The 27294-nt window shown below is 36.5% G+C and overlaps 3 protein-coding genes across 6 annotated transcripts in view; 1 reads left to right on the plus strand and 2 right to left on the minus strand.

The window, feature by feature from the left end:
- The first annotated feature begins 1224 nt into the window (after positions 1 to 1224).
- Positions 1225 to 4004, plus strand: LOC126976482 (coenzyme Q-binding protein COQ10, mitochondrial). The gene is made up of 3 exons (XM_050824836.1): positions 1225 to 1532; positions 1606 to 1749; positions 3402 to 4004. The coding sequence occupies exons 1-3, from the start codon at positions 1474 to 1476 to the stop codon at positions 3865 to 3867; spliced, it is 669 nt and encodes a 222-aa protein (XP_050680793.1). The 5' UTR covers positions 1225 to 1473; the 3' UTR covers positions 3868 to 4004.
- LOC126976483 (peptidyl-prolyl cis-trans isomerase H) lies at positions 3993 to 4969 on the minus strand. The gene is made up of 3 exons (XM_050824837.1): positions 4694 to 4969; positions 4386 to 4562; positions 3993 to 4309 (listed from the first exon to the last, which is right to left on the minus strand). The coding sequence occupies exons 1-3, from the start codon at positions 4775 to 4777 to the stop codon at positions 4016 to 4018; spliced, it is 555 nt and encodes a 184-aa protein (XP_050680794.1). The 5' UTR covers positions 4778 to 4969; the 3' UTR covers positions 3993 to 4015.
- A 2997-nt stretch (positions 4970 to 7966) lies between these two features.
- LOC126976462 (NAD(+) hydrolase sarm1) overlaps positions 7967 to 27294 on the minus strand; it is a 133030-nt gene continuing 113702 nt past the window's right edge. For all 4 annotated transcript variants that reach the window (XM_050824784.1, XM_050824785.1, XM_050824786.1 and 1 more), the window contains 9 exons: positions 16768 to 16928; positions 16104 to 16551; positions 14361 to 14600; positions 12883 to 14201; positions 12549 to 12784; positions 11420 to 11709; positions 10503 to 10669; positions 9355 to 9540; positions 7967 to 8892 (listed from right to left, as the gene is read on the minus strand). In XM_050824784.1, coding sequence (XP_050680741.1) covers positions 9387 to 9540; positions 10503 to 10669; positions 11420 to 11709; positions 12549 to 12784; positions 12883 to 14201; positions 14361 to 14600; positions 16104 to 16551; positions 16768 to 16928 — 3015 coding nt within the window. In that variant the 3' untranslated portion in view covers positions 7967 to 8892; positions 9355 to 9386. The remainder of the gene's footprint in view (positions 8893 to 9354; positions 9541 to 10502; positions 10670 to 11419; positions 11710 to 12548; positions 12785 to 12882; positions 14202 to 14360; positions 14601 to 16103; positions 16552 to 16767; positions 16929 to 27294) is intronic.

The raw sequence follows: 27294 nt of genomic DNA on the forward strand, positions 1-27294 counted from the left end.
ATATTATGTGGCTGGACCTGCGCTTTGTAGAGCGCTAGAATGTGGAAAAGTATTACCGTACACTATCTATGACGCCCAGCTTCTTCGAAGCCAATTTGGCTTTGCCAGATGACCGCGGAGGACCGCAGACCGAAATTACGTGACCCATTTTTTTTTTATGGAATAGGAGCACAAACGAGCGTACGGGTCACCTGGTATTAAGTGATCACCGCCGCCCACATGCTCTTGCAACACCAGAGGAATCACAAGAGCGTTGCCGGCCTTTAAGGAAGGTGTATGCGCTTTTGTTTTAAGTTTTTAGTTTTTTAATTCGTTGATTTACAAGCTTTTTGAAACTGATGTTTGAGATTAAAGGTTGATTTACATAAATATCCTTTCACTTAAATGTACCCTATGTCGTTCAATTTTTTTTTTTAAATAAGGGACAAGACGAGCAGGACGTTCAGCTGATGGTAATTGATACGCCCTGCCCATTACAATGCAGTGCCGCTCAGGATTCTAGAAAAACCCCAAAAATTCTGAATGGCACTACAACTGCGCTCGTCACCTTGAGACATAAGATGTTAAGTCTCATTTGCCCAGTAATTTCACTAGCTACGGTGCCTTTCAGACCGAAACACAGTAATGTTGCACATAAAAAATAGGTGTCGTTGTGGTACCCATAATCTAGCCGGCATCCTGTGCAACGGAGCCTCCCACTGGAGTCTTAATACAGCTTAGGTAATTTATGTAACTGTGCCCAATGTGCTTACAAAGGGACACAATATATAAGACTTTGGAATTACCCCAATGCGTTAAGAATAGTCCATGGATATCCCAAAAAATAGTTCAAAAAAATGTACATACTCATAAGAACAATATAGTCTTTGTTTGTCTTGGGCAAAGTTACAAAGCATTTGGTTACCCGCCTAGGCAGGAGGAGGCTATTGCATTCTTGCAGTTATGTTTTGCAGAAACGCTGCAGTGCAGGAATAGCTATTACACTAATAAAACTGCACTGCAACTCCACGCTTACTGCAAAATGATTGTATTCTCTTAAATTATTTTGACATTTGAACTGTAATAAAAGCAGTTATTTTGCAGACTTATGAATACAATTCTAACTATATTATTATTAACAAATTATAATAATAAAAGACTTAACTTAAAGGTCTTAGTTACCTTGTAGTAAAATTAAAAAAAAAAGAAATTGGCAAACAAGGCAAATTGCAAATGTCATAATTTACAAAAGATAGGTATTACCCCGAATGTCTTTAGTTTAGAATTTAAATTTTTGCAAGAGCAGAGAAGTTTCAAGTTAAAAGTTGATCGTCATTAACTGATAAGGTGATAATGATGAAATGAGATTAAAATTTTAACCATTGATTAAAAATGACGACCGTGTTACTCTAAAAAATGAAGAATTTGCATCAAATGCGAATTAATAAATAGAAATGTGTTTGCTTGTATTATGTGGTGTAATGTTCTTTCAAGATGTTTTCAATCAAATCATTCGTGGCGCGAGTGTGTTATCCTAGCTCTCGAATTCTATGGTAAAAATAAAATACTCATACTATTATTTTTCTGTTTTGTTGTGAATATTCATATTTAACCAAACCATAATAGTTTTCAGGGTCATTACGTAAATAGAAATGGAAGAGATACAAATACTCATTGTCATTGTCAACTAGCAAGGCTAAAAGGGAGGCTATTTTTCACGCTTCCTAAGCAAAGTAGACAACGAGAATATCGCGGAAGGCAGCTGGTTGGGTGAGTTTATTACATGTTTCATTCCATTTTATATATTTGCACTGTCTCAGTTCCTGTACACCTTAAAACATGATGTGATTGAAAATTATTAAATTGTATCATATCATACATTTTATTTGGTAGGTTGTTATTCACACTTTATTTTCCGCAACTTTATCATATTGTTAGTATATTGTGTGCTCCTATTTGGCGTGAAAATACCCTGGGTTCAAGCCCTTGGAAGTCCAGTATGAGTTCATCAACTTCACACACAACCTTAAATTACCATTGGAAATGTTTGTAGGTGATCTCACAATCTTTTCTTGACACTCTTGGTATTAGTAAAGGGGCTCCTGTTTCCGCAATTAAACCACTCAGTTGGATTTATTATTATTGTGTGTGCAGTGTTAGCCAGTCATTCCAAACAGCCCAGCTCCGTCCAGAAGTACAAAACACTCCTGGGTGTTTGCAGACTTCTTGTAGTGACCTTATATTCGCTAAGGTTTTTCCCCTTTGATTGGCAACCCCTGTACATTCCAATGCCAAATTTCTTGACACTTACATCAAATTAATATATGTATATAAATTCAGAATAAGGAAAGCACAGTGGTTGACAGATTTCAGACATATGTGTGCCTCGGCTTAGCCTCCACCCACATTACACATCTGTCCATCAACACCTCTTTTGCTAGCTGCTGCAGTACAAAAGGTGCTATAATTTAACTAGAAATGATTTAAAAAAATTATCATATAATATGAATATACATTATTTTTGCTATTATCTTTTTTAATTATTATGATATATAGAAATAATTAATATTAATTATCAGGTTGAATGTTTGAAACTTCTCGTAATTATTGTTGTTGATGTGATCACATGCCATCATTATTTTATTCATTAAATATCCCTACACCTTGGTGTAGCTTGCAGTTTACAACATAATACAGTTAAAATTAATATTTGATGAGACTATTGAGCTCCAGTAGACTTGTGTCAGCACACTCCTGGAGCTGGATGTAGGTGTTTTAACTCTTAACAGGGTTGCATGTTTACTAGCACTGATGCCTTGGACATCCTATATACATCAAGTGCTGATTCATTGTAACATATTAATATTATATTATGGCCACAATCAACTGGTGGTTTAAATATACTTTTAATATTTTGTTATATTATGCTATGTCATGAAATACAGTTTATACATTAATGTTATTATACATCCTGTAGTGAATATGTATGCCCCATATGACATTCTTTTGCCTTGAAATCTTCAAGAAAAGCAGATTCACACTCCTTGTATGGTGGTATTTCACTTTTAAGTCCCCTGGTTTTGAACTTGGGGAAACTGTGTGATAGAGACATTTGGGCAAATGCTCTTTTGTTTGAAATTATATGCTTGTAAACATGCATGTTGTTTAGGCAAAAAGCCTATTTAATTTTTCATAGCTTCTAGGAATCACAAAACTTATGTTTAGTGATAATTTCTACTCCACATTTTCCTAACAAAACTAGTCTTGACAGACAATCAGATGGAAAGTGCCACAAATTGACCCCTACTGTGGGATGGCAGTATGTGTCAAAAAATGTATTTGAATTCCCCTCCAATTGAAGGGAGCTACCTATATTATAATGGAACTTTAATATAAGTCTCATTGTATATTTTATGTTTCAGATACTCTATGGATCAAATGTTTGAAGTTGTATCAGATGTTGGAAGCTATTACAAATTTGTTCCTTGGTGCAAGAAATCAATAGTATTACAAAGGACACCTAGTAATTTGACAGCAGATTTAGTAGTAGGATTCCCACCATTAAACGAGAGCTACACATCAAATGTTAGCTTGCTGAAGCCACACCTAGTTAAGGCTGAATGTACAGATGGAAGAATTTTTAATTATCTTTTGACTGTATGGCGTTTTAGCCCCGGATTAAAGGGTGACAAGAAGTCATGCGTAGTTGATTTTCAAATTCAATTTCAATTCCGCTCTGCTATCCACTCACATTTATCAAATTTATTTTTTGATCAAGTTGCACGGCAAATGGAAGGTGCATTCATAGATGAGGTAGGACAAAGGTATGGACCTGCATCGATGCAAACTGTAAATTTGCTCATAAATAAGGATAATTTACAGAGTTGATGTTAGTGTTATCAACAGTCTAGCAGAATTATATTATATAAATGTAATAGTTATTTATTATATAAATCCTATTTATTTTTTTAATGTGTATTCAGTCAGTTTATTGTTAATTATTAAAATTCATGTCATGTTATAAATATTGTTTTATTTACATTTGCCCACATTGTGATATGGTAACTGGTATTTTAGGCTTATTATTTGGACCAGTTGGAACATTTTCAATTTTCCTCATAACTAAAAGGCCATCAATCACTCTGCCAAAAACCACATGCTTATTGTCTAAAAAATTACATTTGGCACATGTAATAAAGAACTGGCAGCCATTTGTGTCTTTTCCACTATTAGCCATTGAGAGTAAACCTGGTGAATCATGTTTCAATGAAAAGTTTTCATCTGCGAATGTACTTCCTCCATATATACTCATAACACCTGTACCATCACCCTGAAATGAGATGTTTATTAGCAACTTCAACAATCTTTAAACACTTAAAATCAATTGTTACTTTTAATTTACTGACATTGACGAAATCACCACCTTGAATCATGAAGTCTTTTATGACCCGATGAAATGTTGCGCCTTTGTAACCTAGTGGTACACCATCTCGCCTATATTCACCCGTGCAAAATTCTCTAAAGTTTTCACTAGTTTTAGGCACTACATCGGCGAATAATTCGAATATCATACGACCTATATCCTATGAAATAAATTTAATCATTCGATTAGGTTATAATAGAAACTATAATAGCAGAGAGTATTTATTGACCAAGTGCAACTGTCGTGCCAATTAATATTAATAAATGATAATACTGTTTCGCTTTAACTTACAGTTGTCCCGACAGTTATGTCGAAAAATACAACAGGATTGTTTGGATTTCTTAACTGTGATTGTATTTGGTTCCAGGTCGGCATTTTTAATAAAAATAATTTGAAACGGAAAACCTTGTTTCTGGTCCAAGGTTACAAACTGAATATGAAAATCCTTTACTTTGATCACAAATTACGAGAATAAAAATTAAAAACTTTTAGTCCATTTCTCAAAACAAACAACTGCTGGTTTTTTCTTAAAATTTATTATCGCTGCAGGCAACGGTAAGCCGTTGTTTGCTAAGGCAAGTAGCAACTAGCCAACTTACAACTAGTAGTATAGTCACAGATATACAATATATTTTTGTGAACTAGAATCTAGTTTCATAACCACAGACTAATTATAATAAAACACAGGTCGGCAAATAATAAGATCATAAAAGGATATGATAAAAACAGTGAATTAGGCATATCTCGGAGGATGTTAAAATAACGACACGGTCTTATCATTTTTCGAAACAAATCAAGTGATTTGAACAAATGCCAGAGTTGGTTCTGTGAAATGACAAAAAGTCTTTTCTTGGTAAGACTGAGACATAATTTGGTAAGAATTTAGTATCGTGTCGCAGGTGGAGGGGAGTGAGAGGGGAAGGAAGAGGGAGGGAGATGTCCTCTATCCCCTGGCTTACTCCCCCACTCCCATGAAAAGGTAACGCACCATTCTCTTGAAAATCAAATTAATGTAACCTAACCTCAAAACAGATAAAAGTTTCTCTAAAGGCTACGTAGAAGCGTCGTTTCGCGGGGCCCATATTATTAAAAAAAATCCACGAAGGGGATGGTGGGCCACGCCATCCCCTTTCACCTAACCCGTCCGAGTCGGGGTATGAGTCAGGTCTAAAGCTCGCTTCGCTCGCTTTTACATCCTAAGTTCTTCTAGTGACATCACTTATTGTCATTTCACGGAACCAACTCTGGCATTTGATCAAATCACTAGATTTGTTTAGAGAAATGATAAAACCGTGATTTTATCAAATCACTTAGGGAATTGACGAAATCTCTGTTATTATCATTACCCTGCGACATATAGATCTGACACTCGCACAGGCACACTCAAACTACCACTGGTATATTTATGAGATATAAGTGCTCTTAATACTTCACGATCATGGGGCTATTAAACCAGATGCATTGATTTTATCCAGTTTATCCATATGGAAAAATGCCGTCGTAACGGCAGCACATTGTTTCAAATTGCCGTTTTGTCCTGAAAAATGTTTAGAGACTGAGCGTTTGGCGATAAATAAAACAACTGCTTGACTGTGAGGAATATGTGGAAGATATGATTTATTTAAAAAGTTATTAGTTATAGTTAGTGATATATATACAAAATCCTTAAAACTAGTTACCCAATTACAATTGTTACTTAAAAAATATTTACAAGTTCAGAAAATACACGCCAATACTAAAGCTTACATTTTAACCAATAGTAAAACGTTTCATTCAATAAGAATTGAGAATAATATTATGTGTTCTATCTCGCTCTGAAACTAATGCTATCGCAGTAAGCCGGCCAGCGAACGCGGTTTGTGTAAACTCGCGTCGAACCTCGATCATACGATGTCAATGAGCATTCAGCACCTACTCTGTAGTCCTGACGCGTCATTCGAGAACGCTCGGCCTTGCTGTGCGGTTGTGTAACGCGGAGCATATGACTGATCACGTGAGTATATCTGCGGTCGTCGAGAGAAAGTACGATGCTTGAACTGACTAAGATGACTACTGGTGATCTGTATGATTCTATGAGTTGATGTACAGCATTATGAAATGGTTCTTATCAGAGCTAATATTACGTTATATAAAATAAAATGTTCTTTTCAGAACGAATCTTTCGGCATACGCTTATTTCAGTTATTATGCACGATTACTAATTCTACGATCTATAATGCTACGTTACAAGTTAGGTATTAGACATTTGTAGTAATTGATATTATTGGTTGTAGGTATAGCTACAAATATATAAAATTTTTGTAATTTAATTGAAGTACATATTTAGGTACTTTCCTTAAAAAATCTTGTACTTATAAATTTCTGCTATCTCACGGTCAGCACATATATCTTTTTGGATATTCTTTTTTTCACCATGTAATAAGCTGTCCCAATCATCGCGTAATATTATGGTAGTTGGTTGGGGCGACGTGATTCCGTGAGGCCGTGTGATGTCTTTCTTTATCATGTAGCAATAATGGTGAATGAAGATTAGTTAACGAGTTGAGGCTGTCTCACTGCATGTTCGTAGTCATTGTTCGAAGTTAGTTCAATAGCAGGGGCGTGCATATGATATAGGCAATAAGGTAATGCTTACCTCGTTATTAACCTAAATAAATATAGCACTAGTGTTAAAGTTAATTTAGTTTAATTTGGTGCCGTTATTTTATTACCAAACTTCTATTGAACACCCACTCATAAAATTTTTCCTTGCACTAGATATTAAATACCTACGGTAAGCAATCTTTGCTTATTTCAAAGCTCAACTACGACTAGTTAGATCCACAGTGCCTACCTTACTAGACGATGTGTGCTGATCTATGTAAGTAGGTAATTATATAAAATTATAAAAATCCCGTGGAAGAACTTTGCAACATATCTCGGTGATGTCGTCAGTTTGCAAACAGTAATCGATATTTTGAAATGTCTGCCTGGATCTGACAACACTAAACAAAATTTATCCTCATGGATCATTTCATGATCTTAGGCGTACTACCGTTCATACTCTCTTACAACGCCATAGGAATCACAGTAGCGTTGCCGTTTGTTGCTTAAAATCTGTCACATCCAGGTTGTTACTTGTTAGTTTGTTGTGTGTGGTACCTCGGTGGAATTCGGTTGCAGTTGAATCGGGTCAATACGATTTACAGAATACTTCCTGTGATAAACTTTGTGTTCATTGTGTGTCTTCTAACGCATTTATCACAGTGATTGTTACGAAGAGCTGTTTGACAAATTAGGATATCATCCCCACCATCTGGATGTATGACGTTCCTGCACAGTGCGGTTTTGGTGGAATGTGCTTCTTTGTGCGGTGTTTCCTGGACGATACGACATGGGTTCCTTCAACAAGAGCGCGTACACTTTTTTAAATAAAATAAAAGAAAGGCAGTAGGAGACACACATTGAAGCAATGTCTGTACGCAACGCCAATCGATCCTGCCATTCACAGAGTACCAGGTCCTACTAGAATCTAGATCCTCTATCCTCTATAAGTTATTGGTGGAATTCTGTAAGAAAACACGGTTTTCATATAGCACTATTTATTTCATGTAATTACTATAAAAGACATAAAATGTACACTTGTATAATATTAAAATACATTTAACTCATGTGATTGCTTTTCATTCGGTTGATCATCATTATATACAATTTGTTAACAACATATAATTTTCCTTAAAATATGTTAAATAATATTTCGAGTTAAACTAAGAATTCATTCGAATGGTAGTCGCTTAATTAAACTCTATCAAAACTTTACTCATTTTTACAAATACTGGCAAGAAGCTAAAGATTTAAATAAATTCATAATTAGGATTTAAATTCTAAAATAGAGAGTGAAAAGAGAGATAGGTAGGTATAAAAATTGTAAATCAAAGTTGAAAATGTAATTTGCCATACTACAACGAATAGCAAACATTTATAATTCTTACCACCACGTGAGATGTTCTTATAACATTACAGGGTAGAAGACATGAGGGTTTATTATTCATTTAATTTTCATACACTCATTGAGATTACAGGTTTTAGGGGTACCAATTAACTGTTATACTTATTTACGTTTAAATTAGTTTGAATACACATAATATTTACAGAATTACGACAGTTTGTACTTTACAACACTTTAGTCCATACGATAATTACAACACAACTCGTGCCACTTGAGTCCGGGTCAACAGAGTCTCACTTTATTGACACAACGGTCCATGAAGTTCTTTTTTCTCTTGGTTTGCGTCGCAGCTTCCACTGGGGGCGAGGATAAGAGCACATTTGGCGTGTCTTCTAGTATACCTTCACAACTCTTGCATCGGCGCGAATCGTTTAGTTGTGAGTCAGTACTCTCAGACAGTCTGTCAGGGATATCACAAGATTGGGAGGGTCGCTTAAATTCCGTTGACAGGATACCACTCCGTGATGCTTTTTCAAGTGATGCTTGACGGCTTCTTTTTGGTCTGTCAAATAAAATATAAAAAATAATATAGCAATGATTATTTTAAATTCAAAATTTATGTGATATGTTTATTATCACTTATTGATAGTCAAAAACTACCACCCATTCGAAAAAGTATGCCTCAGACCTGAGAAAAACGGTCGCAAGAAATTCAGCGGGCTCCTTTTTTCTATAAAAGATTAGAATGTAATATCGTACATTAAAATTTATTCATTAATAGCCGGACGGCGGTCGCTCCATACCCAATCTTTCTATCAATGCTTTTGAATTTCGTAATAGATTTTTTCTGTACGTTTTCTGGCATCTTGTTGTAAAAGCATATTATACAAAGATGCCTCACACTGGATTTTTTTTTAATTTGGCATACTCATCATTTCGTTTTAAAAATATACTATAAGTAATACAAACTTATAATATATTTATTGAAGATTATTTTATTAATAAAGTTTCGACATAATATTACCTAATTGGTGGCAAGTTGTGTAGGGATTCTAGTCAATCTGCCTTATCGCTGCCTCTACTCTCCGTGGACTGCATACGTTGATAGTTTGGAGGTCCCCTGCCAATTGTTGCAGTGCCCGGAGTCTGGCCGTCACGTCTGAGCGAGTTTTCCAACCGATTCGCCAGATTTGACTTGCCGCGAAGGAAACTGGAAATAAATATTATATATATAAGTATTATTATGTTTATTTGGGAATATGAAGTTTATAATGTCCATACACAGATGCTTTTTATTTGACACAGGTTTATGGTAGGTTACCGTTGATGCTACTGGAGTTTGCGGTTGTAATGCGCTTTTATTGGTATCGTTTCTACACTTGGACAAATTATTACACTGGACGGAGTGGGAGCTTCAAATGCGTGCCAATTGTATATTATATGCGTATGTCACTTCTACTTGTACTTAGATGTTGTTTTATTATCATACTGACATTTAAATCTTTTATTTTTATCGAATATCTAATACAAAACACTAAGTATAATGAATAATTAGTTGTTATTTACTTTCTGGTGAAACTATAATTCTGGGTATTTTACACCTTTTGTTGTTCTAGATGAACAAAATACAGCTACACATGACATATGTTTATATATTTTTCAATAGATATTTAGCAAAAACCAATGAAATGTATCAATATTATACTTAATTTACGCAACAAATCGAAATGTTTTGACATACCAGACCAACTCGGTGTCACCCAAGCTGACACAATTTACACGGACAGTGCGACGTTGCCAACTTACATGAGCTATCCTTATTACTCACGCAAAGATTTCGACAAATGGAGAAAGATGACAATACACTTACTATAAGAGTGGCAACAGCTGAAAACAAGCTGTATCCATTATATTGTAGTCCAGTGTAATAATTGATTCTACCTGGTTCCAGAAAGCCATGTTTTGCAAATAGCACGGTTGTGGAATGTCTGGCATGCCCCAACAGGTAAAATTTTTAGTCATGTCGATAATTGGGCTGCTGGTATTATCCAGAAACCTAAAATGCTCCGGGTAATATATGCAGATCCAACATGTCTATAAAATTATAAGACTTGATCGTCGATAATTGAAAAACTATCTTCATTGTTTATGAATATTTAAACGTTATTTTACCTTTCTAGCTTCTCAACGCAGGCGTCTTGATAGTCATGGATCCATCGCACGCCGTTGAAATGACACACAGTCCGCATATCTTCCGGCAGTTCTTCAGGGTCTGGCCATTCGAAGTTATCGATTATAGGCACGATATTACACTGGGAATTTAACGCCGCTACTATTTCCTGAAAAGAACAATACGAAACGAATTTATAATGAATATATTGTTTTTATTAATTTTTGGTAATTAGGTTCGGATCGAAGGACCAAAAACATTTAGGGTTATAAAATACAAAAGTTCTTCAAAGCCTGTGTTTTTCTGGACTGTGATAACCGCCTTCAATTGCAGCAGCAATACCAAATCCCTTCGATATTTAAGACAATATCTCCAGTATAGCTTTGGGGCAATCCTACAATATCAACCTGGTAGCAACGATAGAATGCTAATATTGCAAATACAAGAACACGTAACGTTCGACAGTGCTCCGTCTTTCAAGTTTCTATGGTTTATGGTTTGAGAATCTTTATTTCTAAGCAATCCCTTATTTCTAGTGTTTTAATAATAAAAATCTCTATTTAAATGACTTTTTAAGTTCAGGATCCTTGATACTTTTGGTAGGTAGGTATTTTTTTTTTCAAATCTTCGATCAGAATCGCTGATAATTTCCAAAACATTTCACTTCACTTCATTGAACTTCAATCTTTCCTATCTACGTGACCAAACATGTTAAGATTAATTAGCTCTAATTTTCCACTTAAAGTCTTTCGCTAAGCATCCACAGAAGATATAAATATAAGATAATGTATGTAACTCGACTTGATACGCACTGAAAAGTGTTGGAATTATTGTCCTAATTAAATTCCAAGTATATGGAGTAGTTTTGTATATTTTTTATTATGTGCCACAAATAAATACTTATAAAATTCAGACATACCCGATGTATCCAGTCCTTTTGCTCCGTATCATCTTTACACCGATCCAAAGCATTTGGTGTTAGAACCAGCAAGAAATGCTTCGCTTGTTTAATGCTCTGTAACAAGTTGTTATCAAATTTGCCCGCTTCAAGCTTCTCCACATCAATGAAGACTGTAAATCCTCGAACTTGCAAATGGACTTTCAACAGACTAGCTAGCTGTGAGCCGTTCGATCGTCGGTAACTCACGAATACGTCTAAATTCTTCTCGAGAGTTTCCTCACCTTTGATAGGAAGTCTGCTTTCGTATGCTGCAAATTAAAAAAGTTTATTAATGTCGTTAAATTTTTATCTTTGATCGTGTTTATGTTTTACACGTCTTTATAACTGATAAATTAAGGTCGGTATAAACAAAGCTGCTGTGTTTCGTCCGTTGACTTTTATAACTTAAAACTGACAATACGTCTGAACGTAAGCTTTTCGTGTGGGATTCTCGATCCCACCTATTGTACCTGATGACGTTAGGTTTATCTTTGCGTTTAGGTCGATAAACGCGTTTTTTTTTCAAGGTAAGCAGGGCTGTGCTCTCCCAGAATACGATCGATGGCCCTGATAGGGTCGGAAGTATTAATTTTTCAGTTTCTGCAACATCAGCTTGATTGGCCCACATTCTGGCCGTGCGAGTAACTCAGTTACAAAGGTCACATCGCCATTCTGATCGTACATGGATTATAAATTCTATGCTATCGTTATAACCACAATATAAAAAATATAAAACACGATATTCAATTGTTCCTAGGTGATGATCAGTGTTCAGAACATTGGTAAAATATGATAATCGTTAATCAAATTCTATCCTTACATTTTAATTAACTTTTAAATAGCTTTTATTTTATAGCATTTCAAATTTAATTAGCTTTAATCATATCAGAAATATCATTACAAAATATAGTTATCAAACTTTCTCATAGCAACTGATAATTTGACAGAAATGCCAATTTAAAGAAATAATTCATTATATTACATCTGAAGACATCATTAAGTTAGTAATAAGTATATACCACACGTACTCACTTCAAATGAGTAATTTTAATCTATCTATATTTTCTAAACAGCTGAGTACAGAAACATTTCTATAACACTTATTTACCTCTTATTGCGTTCAATATCCTTAACCGGTGAATGCTGTTTAGAATGTGACATTCTCTTTCAAGTTGTTCATCACTAAGACCTCGAATCGATTCCTTATCTACTCCAGCGTTTAGCATAGAGTACGTGTAAATTGTGTACTCAACGCCAATACCTTGCAGGAAATCGTTCAAATTGCCTGTATCGCGTGAACTATAGTCAGCCATTTTCTTTAACTGCTGAAGTTCCCGTGTGAATCTGTTAAAAGAAAAAATGTATTGGTAAATCAAATTGTAATATGTCTCATAATTACAACAGTTATGTCTTTCAGTAGATTTAGATTAAGTAATTCGTACCGTTTTCGTTTGATTCCATTATTTAGACCAATGTCTTCTTTAAGGTTGTCCTCCGTTATTTGAAGTAGCAAATCTCCATCTACCCTACTTTCGTAGAAATTGCTCGCGTATTCTGAAAACCCTATTTGTTTCACCCATTCTCGTACATCTTCAATAGACCAGAGTGGGACTTGCTGCGACAGTTTGTGGGGTACTTCCTCCCCAATCAACCTCAACGCCTGTGCTGCGTACTTAGATGCAACTGCGTTGGGACAACTGGCAACCTTTTTCAATGATTCAATAGCTCCTATTTCTTTAAATATATCTGTATTTCCTTGCTGTTTCTTAATTCCCGCCTCCATGCAGAAGTGGAAAGCAGCAAGGTTCCTAGCCTCTTCCCTTTTTGAGCTTAGAACTGGCACGAGTCTCTGTAGCCAATTTTTACTTTGTCCATGAGCATGGGCAAGATTTGAGCGTGCAAATTCAGAGGGATTGTGGGAGGTAACGAAAGGCTCAACTAAGTCCAGAGTACCCGATTTCAAAACAGCCGCTTCGATTTCTTTATTAGCAACCAAGACAGCAATGGCTAAGCACGCATAATACTTAATATTATCATCGTTATGAAATGCTAATGGGAACAACCACATTGGAACTTTACGTTTGATCATAGCTTCTTGATTTTCAGCTCCACCGTATAGGGACAAGTTAGCTAGAGCTGTAGCACAATGGCGCAATGTTTCTATGTCGTTTTTTCTGCACTCAAACAATACAGCGTCTAAGCCGCCTAATTTAATAACATCACTGCAAGTTCCTTCGCTGTGTTTGAACAAGTGTTCCAATATTCCAGTGCCAATCCTTGAATTATCGGCGTTCGCTTGTTTTGTACAAACACAAGCGACGTTAACGACCTTCTCGAGGCCATTTTCGACTACGTGAGCTCTGTTTTCCGTTGTCAGGCACTGCTCAAGAAGGTTCGCCGATGAAAATTGCAAGTCTGGGTTGTTTGAATCCAAACAATTCTCCATAATGATATCAAGGCCACCCGATGTCCGTAGTATATTACAAAGAGAATATCCTAGCTCATGACCATATGTAGGTACGGCCCACGCTCGCCTGAGCATCTCATTTAGTTTATTAAAATGTACGTAAGCGTTTTTCATGTCGATTTGATTGTTTTTTATAGCTGTTATAAATGCATTCATCCGGTGTGAATACTTCTGTATGGCGTTATCAACGTCTTTTTCATTTGAATTTGCGTTTAATTTTTCTAAGTCTTCAAATGTAAGGTTTGTGAGATCCTCGTCTCCTGGTTTGATGGTTCCATTCAAGAGTTGACTCATCTGAAATCAATATTAGAGGTTACGCGTTGTTCACTGCTTGAAAATTTCACACCTACCTACGTCATAAAGATAGTAATACAAATAACAAAAACAGGCCAAAGGTACGTACTAGAATTTTCGTAAAACTTCGTAGATTAAATAATTATTTGAATAACTAACCTGTGATGAGAGTAAACTGGATTTAGTTGTGAGATTTTTACTTGAAATGGTCATATTCGAGTGTGACGAATGCTCCTTGTGACTGAACATTCCGCTGGAGGTGACTGTTTGGCGCGCCTGTGATGAAGCCATTGCTTTTTTCTCGGCGCTAAAAGCCTCCGTTTGTAATCTAGAAGTTGACGCTGACATATTGTTCGCTTCTTGCGCTGTGATTTCTCCAGCTTGTAACGATCTCTTCTCCTGAAACGTATAAAACGCAAATTAATATCGATTAAAATTGACACAAACAATACAATATAAACATAGATTTGTGACTCTTTAGATTTTTTTAAACTCGAAAAGTAGTACGTGTTGAAATTTCATTGGATGTAGGCCAATCGCGTAATACTGGTGATAATTTTAAAGTTTGTGTTCGAACGTCACTAATATCGAAGGCTAGTACAACTACACACGGTTGGAGATTCTAATGTTTACCGAAGGATACTCTTGGCGTGGTGGGAAACGCGACAGGACGCCCCGTCGTTCCGGCCAGGGGGCCGAGCCCCCACCAATCGACATTCCGCGTCTAAAATTAAGTAGACTATTCGTGTAGCGGGACGCGCATGCGCAATAATTGACTTCCGCGTGTGCTAGCGCGCGCGACGGTCAAGTAGTGACTGATCACTGAGAGTTGGTTTGTTGGTTCACAGAGTTTACTGCGATAAGCGAACGGAGATAATGAGCTCACCGCTCTCAGCGAACCGCCTCGCCGCAGCATCTTTGACGTCCAAGCAAACACTCTAGCAGCCATTGTTTACTTTATAATTTAAAATATTTGACATGATGTTACCAGGACGAAATGCTGCAGCCTACTGAGTCGTTCGTAGACGGGGAAGTAGACTGTAGACGCTATGTACACCCGCAGCCAGTGTATTGATCGGCGGCCCGAGGTCACGTCCTTCGGCTCGCCTTAATGGCATTGCCAAACAGACTACACACCCAATCAGACTAATCCGGTTTTTATGGAATATCTTATGGAGCCACATAAAATCAATCCAAATCTATATACTTATGCAAAATTGGATTTGAAAATCACTAAGTCACTAAATAACTGAAAGTAAAAATCTATGACGCATTCAGAAACGAATTGCCCTATTCGCTTTCTTATCTGATATTACTAAGTGCGCTTAATCACAAAATGATATGAATCGTATGACAAAACAAGCCATGGCATTTCGCAAAAATGTGTTATACAGCCTTCAAGCCAGAACACAACAATTCTGATCAATTCTGAACAGAACACAAAAATTCTGTATAACAGAATACACTGCAAAAATAGGTTGTGTTGTGTACCCTTCATCTACACTACCTAAATTAATATTATTAGTTTAGGAAAGTGGATAGCGTAGTATAAGAAGTCCAACAAGCTGACTTTAGAAAAAATTTTGCCCCCAAACTAGGCATAGCCTGTACTATGGTTGCAAGAAACGATATAATAATTACTTAAACAAACATAAATACGTTTAATCATCCATGACTCGGAAGCAAACATTCATATTTATCATGTAACCATTTGCATCTGGATTCAAAGCCAGAACCTCTAGCTCAGTTGGCAGGGTCATTAAGCACTGAGCTACATGTGTTCTCTCACTTCTGGAGGCCTTTGGGATTGTCCAAGTAGTGCACAGGCCACAAAACGATGAATATGAATTAAAGGTCCACAAATACATTTCAGTTATTTAAAAATGATAATATTAGACTTACTTGGTGATAAGCGGCATTCTGTTCTGCAGTAAGCCCTTCAGCTTGCAGGAGTCTGTGTGATGCTCCGGCGGCGCTGTGTTCGGCATACTGCACATCGCCGTGCTGCAGTCTTCGTGATCTCGAACTGTTTGCAGCAGATTTTGATGCACTGAATCCATCTGTCACAACACGCGTCGAACTAGCCGATGTCATCCTAGCTGCACTGTATTTTAATTCATTTGCCGTTGCGCTCGATCCCAAAGCACCAGAAGAAGGTGCGAGAAGACAAGGCTTATCAGGTGGAGGCGTGTCTGATTCAGGGAAAGTAACAAGAGGGCCTTCTCCAGCCAAATCTGTCATGTCTCCCATATCACCGATTTCACCAATCTCACTCAGATCACGTATATCAGGAATGTGGCTCTCCTTCATTTCATCTTGGTCAACGATATTCTCCATTGAGCTTCGTAATCTGTAAACGTAAATATTATATCGCACGATTTATCAAATACGTGTTTTGTTTCTCGATGCGAAACTACCAACTAACAGCTAGAACATTTGGTTGGAATTGGCTTAGGGCCAATCGTATCTCAGGTGGGTTTGCAATATTGTTATCTGAAATGATCATTAACAAAACAAAATTCGAACACAACACTGAGCTGGTTATTTATAAAACACACGAAATTACCTTTGTCCAAAGTTGAGCGAAGCCGTGTTGCTAAGCGTTTTCATTTCTGATATGGAGCTCTTCAACTCTGAAAGATCAGATTTAATGGAACTGGCACGCTGTGACGAACTTTGGACGCGTTGGCTCATAGCAGCACTGCTTGATGTAGCACTGGAAACCATCTGCGAAATAAATATAACAGACTTAGTAGTGTATAGATTATAGTAGATGCATTTTTTTAATGTCACCGGTATGCTCAGTTCAATAGTTACATAACTGGGCGAAAACAATCGTATAACATTAACCTTTCGATATATGCGTCGGTTTGTTCACTCTGCATATATTAAGTAAACTAGTTTTCACAATATTTGTTATAAAACCGGGACGGGTGTGATATAACACTTCGTACACGTTCATTATCTAGATTTGTACTGAGTTCAGTGCCAATGCTAGCAATATGTTGCGATTTGCGATGACTGGCCGTCGTGGAACGGACGTCACTGTTTGCGTGTTGTTTGGCGGAGTAGGGCTGTGTTAGACTTACAATTTCATAATAGACTAATTGACTTTAAAGAGGCAGTAGTTCTAAAAGGTGGTAGGATCAAAATTCCGAAAACCTGAAGATTCCTTTAAGCGCCGCTCTCCACCAGGCAACGGAACGAAACCGATGAGAGAGCTCATTAAACGATTGAATATGACTCTCAATTCTCTGCAGTGAGGCAACAATTAAGAAGAAAGAACTGACTCGCATTCATAGACATAGAATATACTAGAGTATAGTAATAGTAAAGCTCTCGTATTCCCTGAAGGCGGTGGAAGGTGACACTACCGCCGAAGTGGGTGATATTTTAAATTGAAAATTTGAATAGAGTTAAGGAGATCAAAGTGACAAGTACAATGACAAAAAATCATATCCAGAATAGCAAAGTCAATTCAATAAATTTTTTTGTGATATGGCGTGTGGCTGCACCAGTCGGGCGCAAATTATTTCGCCAATGTCAAGTGGAAAATAGCAAGGTCCATCATCATTAAATAACTGTCAGCGGAATTGTGAAGTTTATCAACAATATTGTGGCGAGTGTAATCGATGTCCATTTGTATTTTAGTTTTTTAAAAATAATAATAATTAAACGATAGTGAAGGCTCATATTAATTGAGAGAGTCCGCAGTGCGTTGCTTTCGATATTTAAAAAAATATTCTGGTAATATAATTTTTTCGACTAATTTACCTGCAACATTCACCGATCCATAAAACCAAACGCACGAACGTCCAGAAATAATTATTGTTTTTTTATACGGAACCATCCGCCCATGGACATCCGCAACAACAAGTGTCAAGAGTTGCATTGCCGGACTTTAAGGTGGGAGTATGCTCTTTTCTTGAGGGCCCTAAGTCGTATCGGTTCGGGAAGATCGCAGCCGGTAAAACGGTAATGCGAGGCACGAAATTTTTTGCAAAAAGCGTCACGTGGAATGCCAGACGTCAACCGTTGACTCACCAGCCTCCCGTTACGGGAGGCTGGTGGTACTTCTCACGTAATATCCGGTAGTTTTACTATTTACTATGTTAAACAGAATAATTGTGATTGAAATATACTTTATTTACATCAAAGATTATTCGACTTGATACAAGTCCACTCATATTAACCTGTAATATAAAAAAAATCAATTTCGAGAAAGTTCTGTTTTTGACATGTCGAGAGTAGAGCACTACCTCAACGTTTCGCTTAAAACAATGTAAGAGGAGGACAATCTAAGGGGTCACCTGATGGTATGTGATCACCGCGACCCATACTGTCTTGTATCACCAGTGAAAACATAAGGGCATTTTTTCCACCCGCTAAACCTTTTTAGAAATCAATTTGCATACAATTTTTCTGCCCGCATATTTGTACGAAATAAACTACACAATTTCGACTCAGTCAATACGAAGGCATGTTCTGATCAGATGTAATTTGAAATACAATCTTAGCATCTTTACTGAACTATTATTTTGTAAGATTCTTTTTCAAACTAACTGAGATTATAATTTGCACTTATAAAACAGTTTCTGGATGCGTTTGAATTGCTATAATCTATATATATAAAAGAGAATGTATGTTTGTATGTTCCCTAATAACTCCTAAACTATTCGCCCGATCTCAATGACATCTTTTGTAATAGATTCGTTGAAGCTCAAGGAAGGTTTACGTATATAATTTATATGGCAAAACAGCGTTTGCCAGGTCAGCTAGTATAATATAATATTGTCACACTTTTACACAAATTATCTTGCCCCAAACTAAGCATACCCATAGTAATGGGTGCAATACAGCGATCTATCTACTCGTAATACAATATCCATGACTCGGAAACAAACATTTATATGTATCTTAAATATCGATGCCTCAGTTCCAAAGTGGAATAAATTTTAAATTCAGTAAGTTTGAAATAAGTATGAGAAATCGTTCCATAAACGATAACCCACCATTACCACAGAGAAACAAGTCGAAAAGTGAATGCAGTTGAATGATACCACAGACTGGGAAATAAACGAACACCCTCATAAATGTTTGTTGTACGATATTACATTGTAACCATATTTTTATAAAAAAAAGCCCGCTGAGTTTCTTGCGCTCGTTCCTCTCAAGTCTGAGGCATATCATTTCAAATGGGTGGTAGTTTTTAACATTCATTAAGTGATAGTAAAAAATATTTGAATTTGAATATAGTTGTTACTTTCAATATTTTTTTCATAAGACTAGAATATTTTCGTTTCATACAGTAACAAATCGAATTGTTTTCTTTTTGAACCCTTTTCCGAACCGTAACTCTTTGGAACTGAGGTATCGATATGTTTTCACCTATCAGGATTAGAACCGAGACCTCCAGTTCAGGTGGCAAGGTAAGGCAATTTGCGTAAAAGTTATTTTTTTTATAATTTTTTATTTAACCCGACATTTCGTGACCTTAGCTGGAGCACGTTTTAGGGGGACGACGATTGAGAGGAGTCGAGGTAGTATTATTAATAATACTATATAGTATTTTCTTCTGTCGTCGCCGTGAGCACTTTATTTTGTGGGTATTAAATGACCTTTAGCTGTCACACTTTGTAGAGCTTATTCGGGTAAAGTTGGCTCAATTCGACTCTGGACTTTTCACTGTTATATAATAGGGGAGAAACAGGCAAGAGACTCACGTGATGGGGTATGGTGAGGCAACCGCCATGGATATCCATCCGCAACACGAATTCAAGAGATGATTCCGGCCTTTAAGATAAGTAGGGAGTATGCTCTTTGCTGAAGGTCCATTAGTTGTATTGATCTTTTTTATAACAGTAAAGGACGAGTCGAGCAGGACGTTCAACTGATAGTAATTGATACGCCCTGCTATATTATAATGCGGTGCCACTCAGGATTTTAGAAAAACCCAAAAATTCTGAGCGGCACAACAATTGCGCTCGTCACCTTGAGACATAAGATGTTAAGTTTCATTTGACCAGTAATTTCACTAGCTACGGCGCCCTTCAGAGCGAAACACAGTAATGCTTACACATTACTGCTTCACGGCTGAAATGGGCTCATAATCTAGCTGGCATCCTCAGCAAAGGAGCCCTCCACTGGTATTTTAGTTGGGAGTATGCTCTAATCTTGAAGGTCCTTAAGACGTAGCGATTCGGGGTGACTGCAGGCAGTAATTGTTTCCACAAATTGGCTGTGCGTGTAAGAAAACAACATTTTCGCATACATTTTCACTCGTAACCGACTACTTTTCATTAGTCACCGATTACGCAGAATCTCTATGTTATTGCACACTTGAATCGGACAAAAGGTTAACATTTCGAACGCAAATCCACCCACAGCGTATGAGTCAGTCTTTGTTCTCCCAACTCCGGCGTATCCAATATGAAAATTATTAATTGGCAAATCTGGCTTAATCATAATCCATATTGATTCATTTACATATGGTCAGATTAACCAGTCTAAGTTTACGTTTGGCATTTATCATGGAAGAGGAAGAGAAACAAGTGTACAGGTGACTTCATGTTAAGTGATCACCGCCGGCCACAATGCAAACACCAGAGGAAACATAGGAGCGTTGATGCGCTGTTTTGAAGGTAACCAAGTCGTATCTTCCTGGAATTTTCTTATTCTACAGCTTGGTTTTACGTAGGAGAAAGTTCCTTGAAAGACGCAAGATAGAAAAAAATAATTTATGTTACGTACTTATGACGAGAGTGTTCAGGGCCGGATTTAGGGGAGGGCAACCGGGGCAACAGCCCCGACTAACGCAAGAAAATTCAAATTTAAGATTTAAGAGTAGTATATTGGATTTAAGCGACATCATCAACGTTTTTCGGCGAAAAAAGCTCGGAAGGTTCCATTCGTTAACACTCAAATTAAATTTCAGATAATTCTTGTTTCTGATTTTATTTATACGTTTGTTAAATAATAAAATAATCTATACTTGGTTACACAATTAATTATTTATTGGAAAACTTGACAAAAAAAATTGTGAATTTTACTTTGATAGATAATAATTTGGGGGCAGGGGGCATTCACTCCTTTGTTGCCCCGAAGCCTGCTCCGAAGTGTTCCGAAGAGCAGTTCATGATTCCTGCTGCCGAATTCCCTCATTGCACTACATTATGTGTCCGTTCTCTTAGATTGCGGTTTCTAAGGAACTTTCTTTCACGTACGAAATACACACCACTAATAGGTAAGCCATAAAGCAATAATTAATATTTTTTTTTATTTGACATTCATGAGAGTGATTATGTTGAACTGTTTACATACCATCATAAACATTAATAATGCATAATATTATGTTAATGTTAATTTAATTGAGTTTATTACAGAGTAACCAATATAGCGATAATGTAACAGCAATAGTTTAAATCGATATTTCATTAGATCACTATTTCTAGTGAAATGATATTTACCATATTTACCAGTGGTAGGCTCCTTTGCACAGAATGCCGGCTAGATTATGGGTACCACAAGGGCGCCTATTTCTACCGTGAAACAGGGCACTGAGGCAAATGAGACTTCCCATCTTCTGTCTTAAGGTGACGACCGCAGTAGTGTAGTGCCGCTCAGAATTTTTGGGTTTTTCAAGAATCCTGAGCGGCACTGCATTGTAATGGGCAGGGCGTATCAATTATCATCATCAGCTGAACGTCCTACACATCCCTTATTTTTATAAAAAAAATATATATTTCCTTTTAAGTGTATTTCATAATATAAACTATTGTTTTTTTTTTATAAGAGCGTTATCTCGCCATCAAACTTTTAAGCTTAGCGAGTACAATTTGTTTAGCTTTAACTTTGTTTACATACTGTTTTATAAATAAATAAATAAAAATGGTTGTGTAGCCTGATCCTCGTGGGGATCTTTGGCGGAAGCCTTTGTCAAGCAGTGGAAGTCTTCCAGCTGATGATGATGATGACTGTGTGAAATTACTGGAGTTATGAGACTTAACATCTTATGTCTCGAAGTGAAGAGCGCAGTTGGGATGTCGCTTGGGAAATTGGGTTTTCACAAGATATTTTCCATTACAATGCAGTGCTGCTGCATTATGCACTGGTCGTATCACGTGGAGGTCTTGTTCATTTCATAAATTTTTCTCATTTTGTTTTATTTTTATTAAAATAAGGGAAGAGACGAGCAGGACGTTCAGCTGATGGTAATTGATACGCCCTGCCGATTACAATGCAGTGCCGCTCAGGATTCTTGAAAAACCCCAAATATTCTGAGCGGCACTACAATTGTGCTGCGCCATGAGACAATTTCACTAGCTATGGCGCCCTTCAGACCGAAACACAGTAATGCTTACTCATGACTGCTTCATGGCAGAAATAGGCGCCGTTGTGGTACCCATAATCCAGCCGGCATCCTGTGCAAATGAGCCTCCCACTGGTAGAATCTCATAAAAATATTATGTTTAAAAAGGAGTAATAGCTACTGACAAAAGGTTAACACCTACACTGATCTTTTAAAATATTATAAAGCGTCGTCACTGTCAGATCGCAGGGACTTAATTGATCTCTCTTTCCTAAAAATGTTATAGATGGAGGGGTCGATTGCCCAAATCTGTTGAGTAGGGTTCAATTGGCGGTACCAAAGCGTAATGCTAGGTCACATGTTATCAAAAAACTAACGTTCAGGCCAAGATTAACTAGATCGAACCTAGGCAGATCCGCCCCTTTGTGTAGAATAGTTGTCACCTACAACAACTTGGTAAAAAGAGCTGGTATAGATATTTTTCAGCACTCTGCCCCATGTTTTAAAAAAGAAGTCAAAAAAATTATGAAAGTACTGCAAGCTGGTTAGTCATTGTTCGTAGTTATTGTTTTATTCTTTAGATTTTCTTGGGTAATAAGTAAGAACATAGTTATTTTTTTTATCAGCCTTTTGCTTGTGGCTTTAATTTGTTAAATTTTTCAAAAATTGTTTTCAAAATATGTTTTAGTTTAACAAAGGATGTATATAATACTATTAAGCATGTCGAGTTAGCCTGTAAGTGGAGTATACAACATTATAAAAGAATTTTTAAATGTATCTATAGATTAAGATAGTTGTATGCACGTTGGCTTCCTAATAAATAAATAAATAACTCCTTTTTAAACATTAGTCCCACTAATGAGTGGGACAGTATAATATGTGCCCGACAGGTCCACATTACGCCACATCACATCACGTCTGGCAAAACGCCAGCACTTCTCGTATGCACTTGCGGTTGTTTTAACAATCGTTGCTAAATGTATCGTAAACAATTTTCCCTCATGCATTTTATTTTATACGTATACACAGATTATTAGCAGTACTAAGAACATTTACAATAATTTATTGTACTGTCTCAAGTGGACAAAATTTATATGTAACTAGCTGACCCAGCAAACGTTATATTGCCGATATTAATATCGGGATACAAAAGTAACTGTTGATCGTAGATGGGTGAAAATTTGAAGTTGTATGTATTTTTTAATGCTGGCTCATAATCAAACAAATTTAAAAAAAAAGTCAAAAAACTTTGGCGTCGAGCACCCTTAATGATGGATGAAAAATAGATGTCCGATTCTCAGACCTACCCAATATGCACTCAAAATTTCATAAGAATCGGTCAAGCCGTTTCGAAGGAGTTAAACTACAAAACACCGCGACATGAGAATTTTATATATTAGATAAAGTAAATACGGAGAAGTCAATAGAATTTATACACAATTATAATAGCAAATATTGTAAATGTTATTTCTATATATATTATATGTTACAGACACTTTTTAATTTTTTATTTTTCATCAAACTAGATAATGTTTTGTGAAATTTAATCTTTTTCTATCTATCTATATATGTATAATGAAAATGGTCTTTCTTTGAGGCTCTTTCACGCCTAAACTACTGATCGTATCGACATGTAACTACCACCATTCGATGCGAAATTTATCCTAGATGGTTTATGAGTAGGTACCTACTGATTTTTCGAATACCAACGTTCCTTCATTAATTTATTTCCTATAAAATTCGCCATTGATCATGTAATTGTTGTTAAATAAAACTACTGTACTGTGTTGTAAGTAGTTTGTATTTTGTTTATTTAAACAACCAAAACAAAAAAAAATACCACACAAACGATTTACCAGACTCCTGTTTAAATAGTTAATGCACAAAAAAATGTATAGATTTAAGGATTTTTTAAATTTTAAGTAAACTATTTGCATGCTAATTTAAATTAGCCGAATCATCATCATCATCATCAGCCGGAAGACGTCCACTGCTGGACAAAGGCCTCCCCCAATGATTTCCACCATGATCGGCCCTGTGCTGCCGTCATCCAACGCACTCCGGCGATCTTGACCAGATCGTCAGTCCATCTTGTGGGTGGCCTACCAACACTGCGTCTTCCGGTACGTGATCACCATTCGAGGACTTTATTGCCCCAACGACCATCTGTCCGTCGAATTAATTAGCCGAATAGAAGACACTAAAATAAATTTTAGACCTTATGTATACTGTATTTGACTCAGTAAATAAATTTCATTTCATTTCTTTTTTTTTATGGAATAGGAGGACAAACGAGCGGAGGACAAACATCAGGTGATCCACCTGGTGTTAAGTGATCACCGCCGCCCACATTCTCTTGCAACACCAGAGGAATCACAAGAGCGTTGCCGGCCTTTAAGGAAGGTGTACGCGCTTTTTTCAAAATAAAAGTAAGAATTGATCATTTGTGATATCCCTATAAACTCAGTCGTTAAATAATTTCAGTGTAATATTTCAGTTTGTCTAAGTTCCAACACAGTTTTGTTTTATTTATTTTTCCCTCGGCGTTTGCCGAATGTCGATTTCAAAATAAACTGCCCATTTTATGAACGATCCGAGGCCGACACTGAAATAGCGAACAGTAAACTTTACACGTAACTATTCGATTACTTAATATATTGTTAATTATTTTGTGTTGTTATATCCATAGACATCTTAATTTATATATATAAAAATGAATTGCTTTTCGTTAGTCTCGCTAAAACTCGAGAACGGCTGGACCGATTTGGCTAATTTTGGTCTTGAATTATTTGTGGAAGTCCAGAGAAGGTTTAAAAGGTGAATAAATAGGAAAATGCTGCTAAATTAAATAAAAACAACAAATTTGTTTTTCCTTTAATGTGTCCATACATAATTTCTATTAGAGAATTTATTGACGCACGGTTTGACAGTTATGCTGTGAAACAATTTCATTACGACAGCAGGGTGCGTATTTTACGAAGGAATTTTTGATGTTATGATATAATAATTGACAAATTCATATAAAAACATTATTTTATTTATTATATACAGAACAACGTCTGTCGGGTCAGCTAGTCTATACATATATAAAAGAGAATGTATGTGTGTATGTTCCCTAATAACTCCTAAACTATTCGGCCGATCTCAATGAAATCTTTTGTAATAGACTCGTTGAAGCTCAAAGAAGGTTTACATATATAATTTATATGGCAAAACAACGTTAGCCAGGTCAGCTAGTATATTATATAAATTACTAGGAGACTAGAGGGCGCTAAGCGAGTGTAAACATTGACTTAGTGTTTAAAAATTGAAATTAATAGAAAAAGTGCACATATAGGAGTGAATTAAGTTAATAAATATAGTTTAAGCTCCAATAAAACATATATAGTGTTAGCAAAAGTTGATATTCGTTAAATATAGTAAAAAGTGCAGTTAAAATTTAGTGATCTTGTGCTCGGAACCATTGCATCATCCTTCAAAAGCTAAGTGACATGTTGTAATATACCTACACAACATTATATTACAGCCACCCGATTGAAGGAGATTATAAGACAAGTACTTTTTGTAGTGTGAACAATATAAATTATTTTATTAATTATCTGTATTTGTTAATATAATTTCTATATGCTAAGTAATTTTAAATACTTAAAATAAAACATACTAGCGCCATCTAGCTTGTCAACATAATATTATATTTATAAGGTTGTCTATAAATCTTTTGAATACATAGCTTAAAAATATATTACCTAGGCATTAAAATAGCAAAAAGGAATTTTTCTGCTTGGTCTTTTTTCACGATGAACTCACAACCGAAATGCGCTGGATGCCGAAATGCCTTACCTAAGAAAGAATATTTACAGTGTTTAACATGTAAAGGACAATACGACTTGGATTGTGCCAACGTGACGTACAAACTGTATTGTTTGATGCAAGGTAAGGATAAATGGAACTGCCCTGAGTGCCTTAATAAAATACCAAAAAGAGGCAATACCAATACTCCAGTTCGAAACATTGACACAACAATGGACGAAGTCCGGCAACATGTAACGAACAAGTGTGAAGGATCTAAGCGTACTCAAAAAAATACAGAGAATGAAAATGTCACGTTGCGTGTAAAAAATCCATCAACTCGGTCTACAACTACGGATACTACAGCAGAGTTCTCAATAATGGAAGAACTGAAACTACACATGAGTGAGCTATTTAACTCACAAATGACTGGCATTAAGGACGCTATTATTAATTTGACGGACACCATTAAGGCGCAAAACTCCCGTATTCAACAGCTTGAAGATCGAGTGTCGCAATTAGAAAAATCGACCGATTTGTCAGTTTTGGAGAACAAAATACAGAAGCTCAGTATAAAAATAGTCGAACAAGAGCAAACATTATTAGCAAACGATATTGAAATCTCTGGGTGTCCGGAAGTTCAAAACGAAAGTGTAATGCATATTATTAAGACCGTTGCACATAAAATAGGCATCAGTATCAATGAGAAAGATATTGTCAACGTGGAGCGAGTCGGGCCCAGGCGTCCAGAAGAGAAAGACAAACCGTATAGACCACGACCGCTTATCGTGCGTCTTACACGCCGTGAGACTAGGGACGCGTTGCTAACCGCCGCCCGCGTTCGCCGTGGCCTTAACACCGAAGGCCTGCAGCTTCCAGGCCCTACACACTCTCTCTATATAAATGAACGTCTCAGCGGACACAACCGATACTTATTTCAGAAAGCCCGCTTATTAGCCAGCGAACTAAAATTTAAATATGTATGGACACGCGACG

The sequence above is a fragment of the Leptidea sinapis genome, chromosome 41 (genome assembly GCF_905404315.1).
Source record: "Leptidea sinapis chromosome 41, ilLepSina1.1, whole genome shotgun sequence".
NCBI lineage: Eukaryota > Metazoa > Arthropoda > Insecta > Lepidoptera > Pieridae > Leptidea > Leptidea sinapis.